Source organism: Cydia splendana, chromosome 5 (genome assembly GCF_910591565.1).
Source record: "Cydia splendana chromosome 5, ilCydSple1.2, whole genome shotgun sequence".
NCBI classification, from domain to species: domain Eukaryota; kingdom Metazoa; phylum Arthropoda; class Insecta; order Lepidoptera; family Tortricidae; genus Cydia; species Cydia splendana.
In genome coordinates, this window is record NC_085964.1 from 13,548,988 (window position 1) to 13,563,187 (window position 14,200).

General features: G+C 35.9%; 2 protein-coding genes and 1 long non-coding RNA gene across 3 annotated transcripts; 1 reads left to right on the top strand and 2 right to left on the bottom strand.

Moving 5' to 3' along the window:
• Positions 1–1,083: 1,083 nt before the first annotated feature.
• LOC134790817 (uncharacterized) lies at positions 1,084–4,151 on the bottom strand. The gene is made up of 4 exons (XR_010144220.1): positions 3,275–4,151; positions 2,809–2,883; positions 1,957–2,049; positions 1,084–1,329 (listed from the first exon to the last, which is right to left on the bottom strand). It is a non-coding gene; the product is annotated as an uncharacterized LOC134790817 (long non-coding RNA).
• A 2,661-nt stretch (positions 4,152–6,812) lies between these two features.
• Positions 6,813–10,563, bottom strand: LOC134790745 (programmed cell death protein 10). The gene is made up of 5 exons (XM_063761666.1): positions 10,299–10,563; positions 9,962–10,139; positions 9,361–9,493; positions 8,443–8,604; positions 6,813–7,922 (listed from the first exon to the last, which is right to left on the bottom strand). Exons 1-5 carry the CDS (start codon positions 10,368–10,370, stop codon positions 7,838–7,840), a joined length of 630 nt encoding a protein of 209 aa, XP_063617736.1. The 5' UTR covers positions 10,371–10,563; the 3' UTR covers positions 6,813–7,837.
• A 778-nt stretch (positions 10,564–11,341) lies between these two features.
• On the top strand, positions 11,342–12,874 carry LOC134791122 (actin-related protein 2/3 complex subunit 5-B). Its single transcript, XM_063762148.1, has 3 exons — positions 11,342–11,574; positions 12,262–12,334; positions 12,560–12,874. Exons 1-3 carry the CDS (start codon positions 11,435–11,437, stop codon positions 12,797–12,799), a joined length of 453 nt encoding a protein of 150 aa, XP_063618218.1. The 5' UTR covers positions 11,342–11,434; the 3' UTR covers positions 12,800–12,874.
• The last annotated feature ends 1,326 nt before the right edge of the window (positions 12,875–14,200 follow it).

The window sequence follows — 14,200 nt, forward strand, 5'->3', positions numbered from 1 at the left end:
CTTCCCTTCTTATTTTAATTAAAAGCCTGGCAACCCTATACCATTGTATTTGCAATAAAATTACCATCATTTTGATGTATAATTCAAGCGTCAGACAGATGAGTGCAATTATAGATATAAAATCACCTCTTTAAACACGGCAACCACATAATAGTGACCGGAAAAAGATAGGCAACGTAGATGATTTATGTTGTACAAGTTGTATACTTTCCATTGAAACTTATTTCGTTCGTCAGACAAATCGCTGAAATTTGCCTAATTATGTTCTGGAACATATTTTCTTTCATATTTTCATAGTTTCATCCGCCAGACAGATTAGTGAAGGTCGACCATATATGTGGGATCTTAGACCATTAGGAGCCTAAATGGCTCAACAATCACAAAGCGTGACTGTACTTACTTCAGGGCCTGGGGCCTAGGGCGATCAAGACTGCAAATTCGCCACTGGGCATGGAAAGGCAATTAATAAAATAAAAAACCGGGCAAGTGCGAGTCGGACTCGCGCACGAAGGGTTCCGTACCATAATGCAAAAAAAAAAACGAAAAAAAAAGCAAAAAAAAACGGTCACCCATCCAAGTACTGACCACTCCCGACGTTGCTTAACTTTGGTCAAAAATCACGTTTGTTGTATGGAAGCCCCATTTAAATCTTTATTTTATTCTGTTTTTAGTATTTGTTGTTATAGCGGCAACAGAAATACATCATCTGTGAAAATTTCAACTGTCTAGCTATCACGGTTCGTGAGATACAGCCTGGTGACAGACAGACGGACGGACAGACGGACGGACGGACGGACGGAAGGACGGACGGACGGACGGACAGCGAAGTCTTAGTAATAGATAGGGTCCCGTTTTACCCTTTGGGTACGGAACCCTAAAAAGTTCCTAGTGTTCAGAATTACACATAATAAAAGCAGTTTGAAAAAATATTTAATAATGTCATTTTTGCATTACCTAGCAGAACCATTAAAATAAAAACCAACATCTCGGTTTTCTTTGTGTAATTTTGAATTTTGAACACTATTATGTTATATTTGGAATAATACAAATAAACCAGTTTTCATCGTTTATTTATTTCGACGACGACGGCGGGGGGGCGTATGTTTTCACTGTTTTCAGCGGCTAGTTTTCTTTTTCTTGGTGGCGCAGATGTTTTCTTCCTCTCTTTCTCATGAATGGCTTCTTTTATGTAGGCTGGGTCTCTAATATGATATGATCTGAACTGATTTTAATCCGCAATTGAGAGGGCCATGAGATGATATTTCTTGCAACTTGTCAAAGAACTGGTCCACATTTGCAATCCTCCTGCCATATTTTGTTTCATGGCCACTGAAATTATAGAAAATTATTAATAAAAAAGCAACACATTAATTAAACCTACCTTTTAGAAATAAACTTATAGAAATATTTCATACAAATACAGTTTCACATGTATATCGCTTCACTGGGAGAAGGGAGTCAAGGCACATCTTAAGCCCCGTCTCCATATCGTGATATGGAGAGGAGGCTTTAGAGATCACAAAAACTTAAAGGTTCTCACCGGCCATATTCTATACAGAGTGAGGAAGAAAAATGTACTAAGTAGTTTGTAAGTAATAGGTTCCCTTTTTTCAGAGAAGGTTACAAAATCAAAGCCAAGTCAAATCCTTTATAATTTCAGGATTTTCTACACAGCACAGAACTTGGCACCCATATAGATCTCAATTATTTTGTCGGCGAGTCATATTTTTAATATTGGACTTGGCTCTCATTTCACACTTATGTTATTGTTGGGATACAATTATTCACTTATTTTGAACCATTTAAATATATCTAAAGACCCATACGGGCATTACACTAAGAATGGTGCTGTTCAGCGGTGTCACTCACAAATTATCGCCCGTGTAAGGCCAGTCTTTAGATATATGTCAATGTTTTGAACCCATGTAATAAATATAAAATAAAATCTTTACTTACTGTTCAGGGCCAGTAGGTATATTTTCATGTGTTATATTAAAATCATTTCCTTCAGTGTCTTCACTCAAATAGTCTACATAAGCAGAAAAAGATCTGTAACAATGAAAAATATAAACAAGCCGTAATCAAACAAGTAACCATCATGCTCCATTATGTGTCCGACTCCATGTATGACAAACCAAAACATGTTTGTAATTTGACTTATTTACAATTTCCTGCTTAAAACAAGTCAACTCAATTAAATTACAGATAGATATTGGGACTGAAGGTATTTACATAGCCACCAGACACGGACCTATTTCACAAAATCATTTACTTGTATTACTTAAAACAAACTGCTTAGGGCCGGTACAGACTGACTGCAACACAACTGCAACTTGTATGGAAACTGCATGCTGACATTGCATTTGGCGTGCAGTTCATACACAAATTGCAGTTAGGTTGCAGTCCATCTGTATCTGCCTTACAGAAATTTTTAACTGCTGACCGACTTATTGACTACAGACACTATGGTACCTAATGCAATTTATTATCATTTGTAAGTAACAACAGAAGAAACGCACTGAAAACTTCAAATATGAACATATTACGGTTCATGACATACTGCTTTCATTCACATGGACAGATGGACAGACAAAATAGACAGCGGAGGCTTACTAGTATGGTTCCAATTGTATCCATGCTGGAAGGAATTTGTTAAATATTGACATGTGGGTAAGGTATGATGATCTGCGGGTACCACCAGTTTGGTTCTAGCTAGCAAGCCAGCATAAAAGCAGGCTAAGCTGGCTGTGAGGTCAAATTAAACATAAGTACCTACTTAATATTATTACTCATCCAAATAAAACTTACGGTTCAGGTTGATTTGTGGTTTCTTTAGCAGATTGACACACTTCACTGTCAATTTGGTCATGTGGATCAGGTGGCCTGGAAGAAGAATAAAGTGTAGTTGAGCTATACTATAAAGATTCCATGCAATTAACGAGATCATTAGATTCTTATTTCGTTAGGCAAGACATAAGGATGACAAGGAAATTCTTCTTTTGTACCTTGTTATTGATCAATAAACGTCAAACTTCTATGAAAATATGACGTAATTATAAATAGCACTTGCACTAGTTGCACTGCGTTGGCTATGAAAATCGCTGCAGACTTTTTTTGGTCTAATTCTATGAAACGTGGCCTGCTAGACTAAACCCCTAGTATGCGGCCTGTTAAAACTGATCATTGAAAGTAACCTTGATAATCAAAACAATACTCTCACGCACGGATCCATGTCACGAGAGGTAAAAGTATGTTATTGTAGGTAGGTACTTACTGTGCAGCAGCTTTGTAACGACATTCCGGAGCATGTTTGCTTTCGTTTTCGCTTCAATCTCACTGATGCACTAGATTTTCGTCCCTTCTTGTTCCCCATTCTAAGGGATTTTCAAACATAAAGTACGTACGCACACGTGCGTTAGTACGAAACGACTTGCATCACACAAAACACTAAGTTCAATAACAAATAACAACAAGTAACAGGAATAAAACAATAAGGAATACACGCTAACTCATACGGAATCGTGGAACGATAGACAACACAATGTCAAGCAAGATTGACAAGTTTTCTCAATATCCAAACAACAAACAACGAACCAGTCTGGCAACAGTGCAAAGCGCTCGTGGCGATTTCGAACAATGCACGAACTTGCAACGTCGCTTTCTTTGCTACAAAATGCTTTATCTAGAATCTAAAACTTTTTAAAATCAAAGTATGTTCAAATCCAAGTAATTTACTAAATTAATTTAGATCATTTTTTATTTTATTTTTGAATAATTTAAGCATTATATTAGATTTTTCTTTAAAAGAGTACACTCTATTCTATGTCATGGTATAGATTCGTGTAATAATTTTATCCTTACGCTACAAAAGCGCCTGCGCAATATGACAGAGCAATCGTAGTCCGACGAATAATCGTAGGCACTAGGTGGTTTTGGGTCTACAACCCCTATTACAACTATTTGGAAGAAAACTGTTATACTAGAAAATAGACAAAGGTCTTACAAGTAAGTTAAAAAAAAATGCTGTCGTAAAATTCTGTCCGGATGGAATAAAATGCATATAAGTATTTATTAAAACTAGTTATGAAATGTACTTTCTAGACTTCATTATAACAGACAGACACATAACGATTACAATATCCAATACTTGAGTGTATTTTCGACAGGAATAATCACTTTCCAGGCCTCCATATGCCATAATATGACCAAACTATTTCGACAAAGACACCTCTTTTTTACGGTTTTGCCCACCCCTTCACCTTAAATGAGATTACAATTATTTGAAACTTTTGCTTTGCCCAATTGTGTTTTTAGAATGATATACACTCGCGAGCAAAGAAACGAAATCACTTCACATTTTTTAGTTTTAAGGTCGTAACTTTTAATTTGACAATTTTTTCATGAAATTTGTTATGAAAACAGTTTCCTTGAATATTTAGCTTCAAAATGAATGATTTCCTATGATAATTGGTCCAAGATTTAGATGAATAAAAGGGGTGTTAGAGAGGGGGTAGTTATCAGAAGTTGACCGGTACACATCTCCGTTTCCCCCTTGTGAAGAAAGCTTGACGAAAATGGATATCAGTGAAGAAATCGTCGGCCGAATCGTCGGATTACTGGAAAGTGGTCAGAGTCAACGCTCTGTGGCTGCCCAAGACAATGTGAGCCAGTCAGCTGTCAGCAAACTTTATGCGAGGTATCGGCAGACTCTCACGCTTACTCGAAGACCAGGAACAGGCCGTCAGAGGTGCACATCACAGCGGGACGACCGCTTCATCATCACCACCAGTCTCCGAAACCGCCACCTCACAGGAGTTGCAGTCCAACAACGACTTCGGGATATGCGAGGAGTCAATGCCAGCGAGTGGACAGTGAGGCGAAGACTCAAGGCAGCTAACCTGACCCCAAAAAGGCCAGCCACTGGACCCAAATTGCTGGCAAGGCATCGTACAGCACGGCGGGCTTTTGCCGCAACGCACAAAGATTGGACCCTTGAATAGTAGACTCCTGTTCTTTTCTCTGATGAGTGCAGGATGTGCCTCAATGGGTGCGACAGGAGAGGACGAGTTTACCGAAGACCAGGAGAATGTTTTTCGCAGTGCTGCATCAGGGAAACAGTTGCCTATGGTGGGGGATCTGTAATGATGTGGGCGGGGATCTCGTACGATCACCGGACCGAGCTCTTTTCGTGCCTGGTGGAGGCCGTGGAGGTGGTTTGACTGCGGCAAGGTATGTCACCGACATCCTGGAGGAGCATGTGGTTCCTTTCGCGGGGTTTTAGACGAGGGGTTCCATCTGATGCAGGATAACGCCCCTTGTCATACCGCGAGAATCACCATCGTCTACCTTCAGGATGTCGGCATCCCAACACTGGACTGGCCAGCTCTGAGCACGGACCTGAACCCGATCGAGCATGCATGGGACTACCTCAAGAGAAGAGTTCGGAAGCGGGACCCAGCTCCATTCAATGTCGAGGACCTGAAGGCCGCATTGCTGGAGGAGTGGGAAGCCATACCCCAGGATTACTTCAGGAGGCTAATTAGGTCAATGAAAAGTCGTTTATTATGTGTGAAAAATGCTAGGGGTGCCAATACCAGGTACTAATTACCGCTAATTAAATTTATTTTTCCTGAAAAACGCGTTTTACTTCTGTTTCCCCTGTAATTTTTCGAAGCGTTTTCTGCCATTTCTTGGAAAACACGATTTTTTTCATTTTTGAGTCTTGAAATGAGCAAGGTTTTGGTGTTTTCCGGCAAGGTACATAATGAGCTTTCATTTGACACCATTTTCTTCAGGATCGCATGAAAATTGGAAAAGTTGTAGAGCTGATAAGCCAAACGTGCAAGGTGATTCCGTTTCTTTGCTCGCGAGTGTAGGAATTGACCTCTGTATCTGATATAACGTCAAACTATCTTGACTTGACCTCTCGAACTCGGACTTTATTGAGGATAGATTTTCGTTTTTTCACTCATTCTTAGTCTACCGAAAATTCCGCATTTGGTTAATTGTGTCTAAACGTTTTCAAGTTTTATTTAGTAATTAAACCTTTCGAAACAAATGCTAAAATCTTTACAAGAAATACAAACCAAAAATTTTTTTACCGTTTATGAAAGTGGTAAAACGCAATAAAGTCTGAGCCTATTAAATTTAATGTAAACAAAATCTATCCTTTGTAGAAGCATTCAAAATAAGTTCGAAAAAAAATTAAACATACTTTAAAAAATCACTCAATGTTCTGAAGAACAAGGATTTTACTACTCATACATAATGTTTACCAAATACCTTATTAAACACCTCTATAACTGAAATACGTATATTTTCACCTCTATTAATAGAACCCACTGTAAATGAGACATAAATTGATTTATACCTGGCTAACTGAGACCCTGGGTAAGTGGAATAGGAAATGTCTTTAAACCGAATATGTACCTCTTTAAGTGAGACATATTTGCTCGTCCCTCGACATCCCACTAATCCAGGTTTCACTGTATAACATAATTTATAGAAAATTTAATGTAGATAATTATTACAGTAGAAGTGACTAGATATTTTAAATGGTTATCGAGATATAATAAAAATCATCACCCGCCGGCTCGTCTCCCACCCTCGGGGACTTTTAGTTGGTATGTTCATCTGGACACCTCAAAGAATAAACGTACGTACGTCTATGCGGTCTGATTTCCTCAATTTTACCAGGTTAAGTGGTAATACCGGAATAGGCAAAAAAGCTCAAATGAGGACACTACGAGTCTGAAGGAAAATATGGAAATACTATATAGCATGACAGAGTATGGTTAAAAGAAAACATCAGATAAAAATATTTCTCTATTAGTTGGGTATATCTCCAGAACAGTGCAAATTAATATAATAACATTAATTTTATAAACATTTTCTATATCTATAATACTAGGTTAAAGTACAACAGTCATAGGTTATGTAGAGTAGTGACTACACGATGTACAGTCACGATCGGTATTTATGTATATAGTGTGATATTTGAAACACAATAATAATATTGCGATAGTAAATTGTGATTCGTAGGTACAATTTTAAAACACAAGTAAATACTTCAACTGTAGGTACCTATGCATTATTTAAATAATAATTACAGACTACATCTATAAATTTAAATATACATCATATTAATATTGCGCTACATCATTATAATAGTGTATGCATTTTACTGAAACAAGAACCGAATGTGAACAGTCCAATATCTAAAAATAACTATGAATTTACGTCATTAGGGTACAGATAGATACCTAATGTAGAGTTGTAGACATATCCTACGATGGATGAAAAACCGTAAGAATTTTTAAATTTCGATTTACTAATACGAATACCTGAAAGCTTTCAGCCATAAAACTTCGCCCAATGTATTTAAAATTTTAGCAATCAATAATAATTTTCTTGTAATAAATAGTCATTTTAACACGTTCAAACTCCCAATAAATGTCAATAAGGCAAAATTATTTGAGTGCTCTTACACTCCCAAAATGTATTCCACCTGGATCCCACAACATGTATTTTACCTGGTAAAAGGTACGGAAAGTGTTATGAATTATGATATTCGTTAACTTAGCACTCAATGACCAACTCTTTACTGCCCATGTCTTAAGAACTTCAAAGACTCTCAATCTACAATTTTTGGCCACTGATGGTTATCAACCCTAGGTGTAAAATGATTATTTAATATTAAGACATGAAAAATAATATACTATACTTTTACTTTTTTAAACTTTTGATTAACTAGGTATTTAACCCCATATCCATGTTTATTTCATATGTAACTAATACACTTGACAAATTAGTAAATACTATTACAGAAGTGATAAACTTATTCAGACTTATTTTTTACGGTATATAAGATTTGGTTTGTTTGGTGGATCAAATAAAGAGCACTCACGAACACAGCATTGGCCCTGAAAAAGAAACATTTCAATATTAGACAAATATTCTGTAATCATACAATTAATTAAACCTATCACTTTTGACAGATTTAAGGTGTGAATCCAACTTTGCCTTCTGTGTGTTTTGACTGATTAGCTAATTTTCATTACTAGGACGAGTACCATCACCTATTCTACAATTATGTTTTTTTATTTATGTAGATACTAAATCAAAAATACTGAAAAACAGCTGTCGGAAGCGGAATTAAAGAATTTCATGAATTTAAAGCTGGGACTGTTAAAAGCAGACATTCATTTCTTAAGCCGAGAATAACTACAAATAATTTTATTAGCAATAAAACTTTCTAAGGGTTCCTGAGGATAAAACACACAAAAGCAATTTAGGTGACAGGAGTCAGCCACTCTAAACTTGGTCTCAACTAGCTGGCTATTCTCTAGCCCTACTGACTTTCTTTCTGGGCTTAAAACATTAGGAACATGTTTGACCAAATAAGTCAAATTAAACATCAATAATAAAATTTATGGTACTTACTGTCCTTCCTTGAAGTACTCCTTCAATGTGTTTGAAAACCTTTTAGAGTATTTGACAAATTCCCTTTTCCTTTGTTCTAGCACTTGTTTGCCGGGACCTGGGGTATATTGAGACACCTCATTGACAGCATCCAGAAGCTTCTTGATAGCTGATGCAATCTCTCTGTAACAAAAATTGTTGTAAGTTAAATACAGGCTTTCATATTATTTCCCCTCCCGCCAATATCTATTCATTAAAAACAACTTATTTGATTATTTGAATTCTTAACCTCTAGCCGCCCATATGTCAAACCTTGCCAAGCAAAATGAAATTTTATTTTGTCAACACAAAGTTCAAATTAGAATGGAACAGGAGACCTTTTTATAGGTCTCTGGGCGGTTAGAGGTTAAATCTTTTTGTCATGTCAAAAGCACTGTCAAATTACCTTCATGTGCTTCATGTGGTGTGAAAAATGAATTGATACATCCAATTGACATAAAGATTGAATATTGTTTCACATTTAATTATTTTGTTGTTTTAATTGTCATTACAAAATAAAAGCATAAATAAAACCATGCTTGCTACACAATTGCTTAGTGTATGTTAAGCAATTGTGCAAGGTTTAATCCTAGACTAAGTTTTGCAAATATGTTATATTTATGTTGTTTCCCAGAATTATAAGGCTATTTTTTAATTTTTTTAGTGTCGATAATATTCAGTTGTCATCCCCACTTTCATGTAACACATGTAGTAGGATTATTAGAAGATTTAAGGTTGACGAAATATAAAGTGAGCCGATTTCTCGAACAAGTTAGAATTTGAACAAGATCGGCTCATTTTATGTTCATCAACTTTACCAGGCATAAGATTTAACAGTGTATACTTTACTTGTTATTTAATTTCTCTAAGCTAAAAATTATTCTTGTTTCTATAACTTACTTAATAGTTTCCAGGAACGTCTTTCTGTCTGTTATTTCATCAGGAATGCGGCTCAAAATTTTCTTCAATGCAGTAGATTTCTTGTTTAATTCTTGGAATGCCTCTTCAGACCGGTTCAGCCTTAGATCAGCACCTGTAATTTATTTAAACAACCATAATTACACACAAATCATTTCATGTAATTAAAAGTTGTAACTGTAATAGTAATATTATAAAGTAAATTAAACACTCTAATATTAAATAAAGTCAACAATTGTGTGCTTTGTTCTAGAATTTAGTCTCCAACCCAAATGATAGCTCTCTATAAACATAACTTTGTGTATATTCCAATAGTATTTTACTTTTATTAAATAAGAGACACTTCCAAATTTAAAGGTATTCTTTTGCTTCTAGACCTCAGAAGGTATACCAATTTTCCTTTTACAAAGTATTACTGCTCTTACCACCACATGATAGCTTTTAAAGCAAAGTGAGAAATGTCATTCAGAATTAAACAATTCTAAATTTATGTAAAGGTTCCTAATGTTGAAGCAGTTCTAAATTAACTTGTCTAGACAGTCAACAATATTTTACCAATAAAAAATTAAAAAACAAAGCTTACATTCTGATTCTGTAAGAGCCCCCTGCAAACGCAGTAAACTCTCATTCATATTGACAGGTATATCAGCTCTTCGCATTATCCCGGCCACCAAATCATAATTAAGCCCTGGCACTGCAGCCTCCGCCTTAGTAAGGGCTGCTCGTAATGTCTGAGACGCGCCCAAATCATATTTCTCCAACTGAAATATAAAACGTAGAACACTATTTCAATATGATATATGGCAGCCTTGAAGCTTTTATCAACATTAGTACCAGTGATTAGCATTATCACATACGTTTTCCTGGTACCTACATATCTTGTTTATCAAACAAACCTGAACACTGAAACTTGTACAAACCTGAGTTAACACAGGACGAATAAGAACGGGCAAAACCAAAGAAGTGACAGGCAGTTCATCGCCCATTGTCATTGTGGCAAAGTTTATGGATTTAAGATGGGCGAGTACAACAGTGCTTTTTGCAGCACTCGTTGGCCAGATAATTAGCAATATGCAAAAACAGGACACAAATAGAAAGTACAATAAACAATAGAATTAACTTCACACCACATCACATATACATAACTTGATTATTTCACAACTATTTGACAATGACAACACCCATTTCGTCTATGTCATAAAAGTATTGCCAGTTGATAATGCAAATTGCAAATTACAAGTGATTAAAAATTCGTTCATTTACGTCTTTTAAACAACACAAATCAATTGTTTAGGTATGTATGATATACATACGTGGGATTGAGATTTGAAACTATCTTTGAGTGATATTATTTCGATTATTAGTTACATTTTTTCATGAACGCAGTTAACGCAACGCCTTCTCTTCACAGTAGTCCAAATCATGCTAACGAGACAAATGAAACATTCTTTCTTATTAAATGTGATTTAATTTTCCAGATTCTGGTTTCTAATATTAAAATATATTTAAGGGAATTATTCAATAAAACTTGCTTTGCTTGTCGTTCCAGTCGTAAACAATGACAAACATTTAAGGTAAAATCGGACTCGATTTATCAAATTGTCAATGAATTGACATCTGACGTGTCTTTCATTCACTCTCATAGAAGGTAGGATTGCATAGAAGTGGTATACGCGTGCCTCCGTGAGGGACAAAACATACGCAAATGCGACACTGTGATTGGTCGAATTCATTTGTTGCCCACCATTCTCCATACTAATAAAAAGGTGGGGAACAAACAAAAAGTGAGACTATGACAAGGACAAGCAATAATACCGCTTTCTCTGCTACTCCTACTGAAAGATACATAAGACTATCCCGTTCTGTCAGTTACCCCCACCACTCATGTCAGATCCAGGTATATCCTAGATTCATGTTCACTCTTGACTGTACTGTATTATTATATGGGCAGGGTGCTAAATAAACTAAGTGAAGTTTACATTGCACCTATCATCAGTTTTATTATTATTAATCTAAATAATAACAGTCACCTGCTTGAAGTGTAAGACGAGATAACATGGCTAAAAATACCTCCAGTTCAGCTTTCCGAAAAATAGACATTGATCAATACAATGAAGATAACTTCAAAGAGGATGAAGCCGAGCAAGCTATGCCCGCTGGCCCCGACGAGGGGGAAGTCTCTGCATTATTGAATCAATATCCTTTTCAAATACCGCAATTGCATGCATGACTACGAATTTCACTTGAATAATAATTGTGATTCTAAAGACGCGTGTCCATGTAGCTACATTTGTTTATCATTGCCTCTGAAGTGTCTATGATTCATCATTCATCACCATTTATTAGATAGATTTCCTTATGCTTATTCGAATATGAGGTTTTAATAACAAAAGCTTATATATAGAATAAATTTTACGCCCCATGAAATAATGACATGTCATTAGTTTAATTAATTTAAGTTCTATGTAGTTTGTTTCCAAACATCTTGAAATGGAAGTAAGTGCTTTATAATAAACGGGTATAAAAATCTTGTACCTACTATTTAGTATGTAGTAAAGCTTTAACTCTCATAGTTCCCAATAATTCCACTTAAACCATTTATGTTCATGGTAGGTTTACAGTTCCATAGCAATTAATTTATGGCAGAGTATTTTTAATTCATTAACCGCTGTATGGTGACCCTAGTGCTACAACATAAATAACAAGGGTTTCCCGACGGTAGCAACAATACTTAGTAAAGACAAAACAAAAATGTGTTGTGATAAGAACTATAATGTGAATTAATTCAAATAGAGTCAATAGGGTTAGAGAGCTGACATAAAAATAAGTATTTATGTTAATTTACAATCTTATCAAAAAAATATTCCATAATTCATAATATACAGGAAAATACAATGAAGCACTCAAAACAGTTTTGGACAATGCACCATTAGGGTCTTCCAATCAACAAGTAAAGGTGAGTAAAGAATCTTTTTTTTTTTCAAATATTAGTTATGAAATATGTCACATTGTTAGGAACATATTAAAGGAAAATGTTATTTCCTGATATAACACCTAGTGGAAGCACATATTATTATAAACTGGATTGTGTAAGAAGAAAGAAGAGGACTATTCTACAGGACACTATTTGTACAGTCCACTAAAATTAACTATATGTAATGTTTTTGTCTGTATGTTACAGGACAATGCCCTTACACTCACATTAAAAGTGTTGCTCGCCATTAAATCTGCACAAATTGAAGATGCCGTAGCAAACCTATCCCAGGATGACATTGACATACTGATGAAATATATCTACAGGGGCTTCGAGTACCCATCCGAGGGATCCAGCGGGCATCTGCTCCTTTGGCATGAGAAAGTTTACAATGTGGGTGGCACTGGCTCCATAGTGAGGGTCCTGTCCGACCGTATGAGAGTTTAGACCAAAAGACTATTAATACTTACCTATCATTCTATATGTTTATGTAAATTCTTAATAAATTTTATTTTATCTCTTGTTTGAGTTTTGTATCAATAACTTGGACACTTTTCTTAACACATTCACTGCCAGCAACCCATTAGGCGGGTTCTCTGTTCGTAGGCGCTTTCCGCTACAAAGCGGAAACACGTTATATCGGCTACCTGTGTCGGCTCGTAGTGCTCGCGCTGGCAGTGAATGCGTTAAAAAAAGCTAAATTTGACAGTCTTTTTTTTTGGATACAAGCTTTAACCTCTAGCATCCCACAAAAAATTAACTACAATGAAATTTAAATTGTTCGATTTTAAAACAAAACTAATTAAATTTTACTTTCTAACACCATTCAAATTTCACTGCTATTTTTATCTTGTTTGCATCCACCACCACTAGAGGTTAAAATCTAGTCTGTCTGACAGTCCTTACATCATTTACCTACTACTGTTACGAGACCGCGTTGCATTACTAATGGAGTGGTGACAAACATTACGTCATTGACCACAACGGCGGATACCTATATTTCTGTATGCTATAGAAAAAAAAATGTCGGTGATAAACAGATTGCCTAATATAGGTATATTGGGTGGAACAGAACGAAGGACTTTTACGCAAACGGGGAATTGTTTAGGCTACGTACTTTATTTTTCACTTATTAATCACGTTAATATTTCTAACCGTTTTAGAGATACAGTTTGTTAAACATTAGTGCATAAATCTGTATGTTACAACCCTAGCAAGTAGATCCTATTGTATGACATGACATGTGTCAATTTAAAATGTAAATATCTTTGTAGGGTTGTCACTGATATAAAAATATTTCATTTTAGTGATTTTGTTTTACTTGTTACTTCAGCTTTACGATTATAATAACTCGATTGTAGATCACTTAGATAACATTATCCTTTCAGCTCAGTCTCTAGAAATGTTCCACCCTGTATATTTAAAGTAAATCTGTTAGGCAGTAAATTTTTTTTAGACTTGAATTTGAAATTTTAGATGGTGGATGATGATGGATGGTTGAGTGAGAATTGAACGCCACGCCTATCGTGTGCGGCGCATCATCGTGAACCTTGTCGGAATGCACGAAGGTAGATATTGGGCTGTAGCCGCGCACGTGAGTTGACGTCTTTGGGGGTCAAAGGGTCAGGAAAGTGTCCAATAACTTTATGAGAGGAAGGGACAAATAGGTAACCCTACCCGACACGAATAAAGGCCAGAACTCTGCTGCGGCTGCGTGCAAGTAGACGTGCTCAAGCGCATGCGCCAAAATGTTTACGTACATATGGTGCTACTTTACCGCACTAGTGCGATAATGAGCACATTACGTAACTATGTCGAACTGTATTTAAAATGAATGTCTAATGTATT

What these genes read in the sequence shown, in the direction of transcription:
- LOC134790745 (XM_063761666.1), bottom strand. Translation starts at nt 10,370, where the DNA reads ATGACAATGGGCGATGAACTGCCTGTCACTTCTTTGGTTTTGCCCGTT. An exon ending in GGCTCTTACAGAATCAGAAT is followed by an intron (nt 9,494 to 9,961) that starts GTAAGCTTTGTT and finishes AATAAATTACAG; the next exon opens with GTGCTGATCTAAGGCTGAAC. An exon ending in GAGTACTTCAAGGAAGGACA is followed by an intron (nt 7,923 to 8,442) that starts GTAAGTACCATA and finishes TTTCTTTTTCAG; the next exon opens with GGCCAATGCTGTGTTCGTGA.
- LOC134791122 (XM_063762148.1), top strand. Translation starts at nt 11,435, where the DNA reads ATGGCTAAAAATACCTCCAGTTCAGCTTTCCGAAAAATAGACATTGAT. An exon ending in GTCTCTGCATTATTGAATCA is followed by an intron (nt 11,575 to 12,261) that starts ATATCCTTTTCA and finishes TTCATAATATAC; the next exon opens with AGGAAAATACAATGAAGCAC. An exon ending in CTTCCAATCAACAAGTAAAG is followed by an intron (nt 12,335 to 12,559) that starts GTGAGTAAAGAA and finishes TGTATGTTACAG; the next exon opens with GACAATGCCCTTACACTCAC.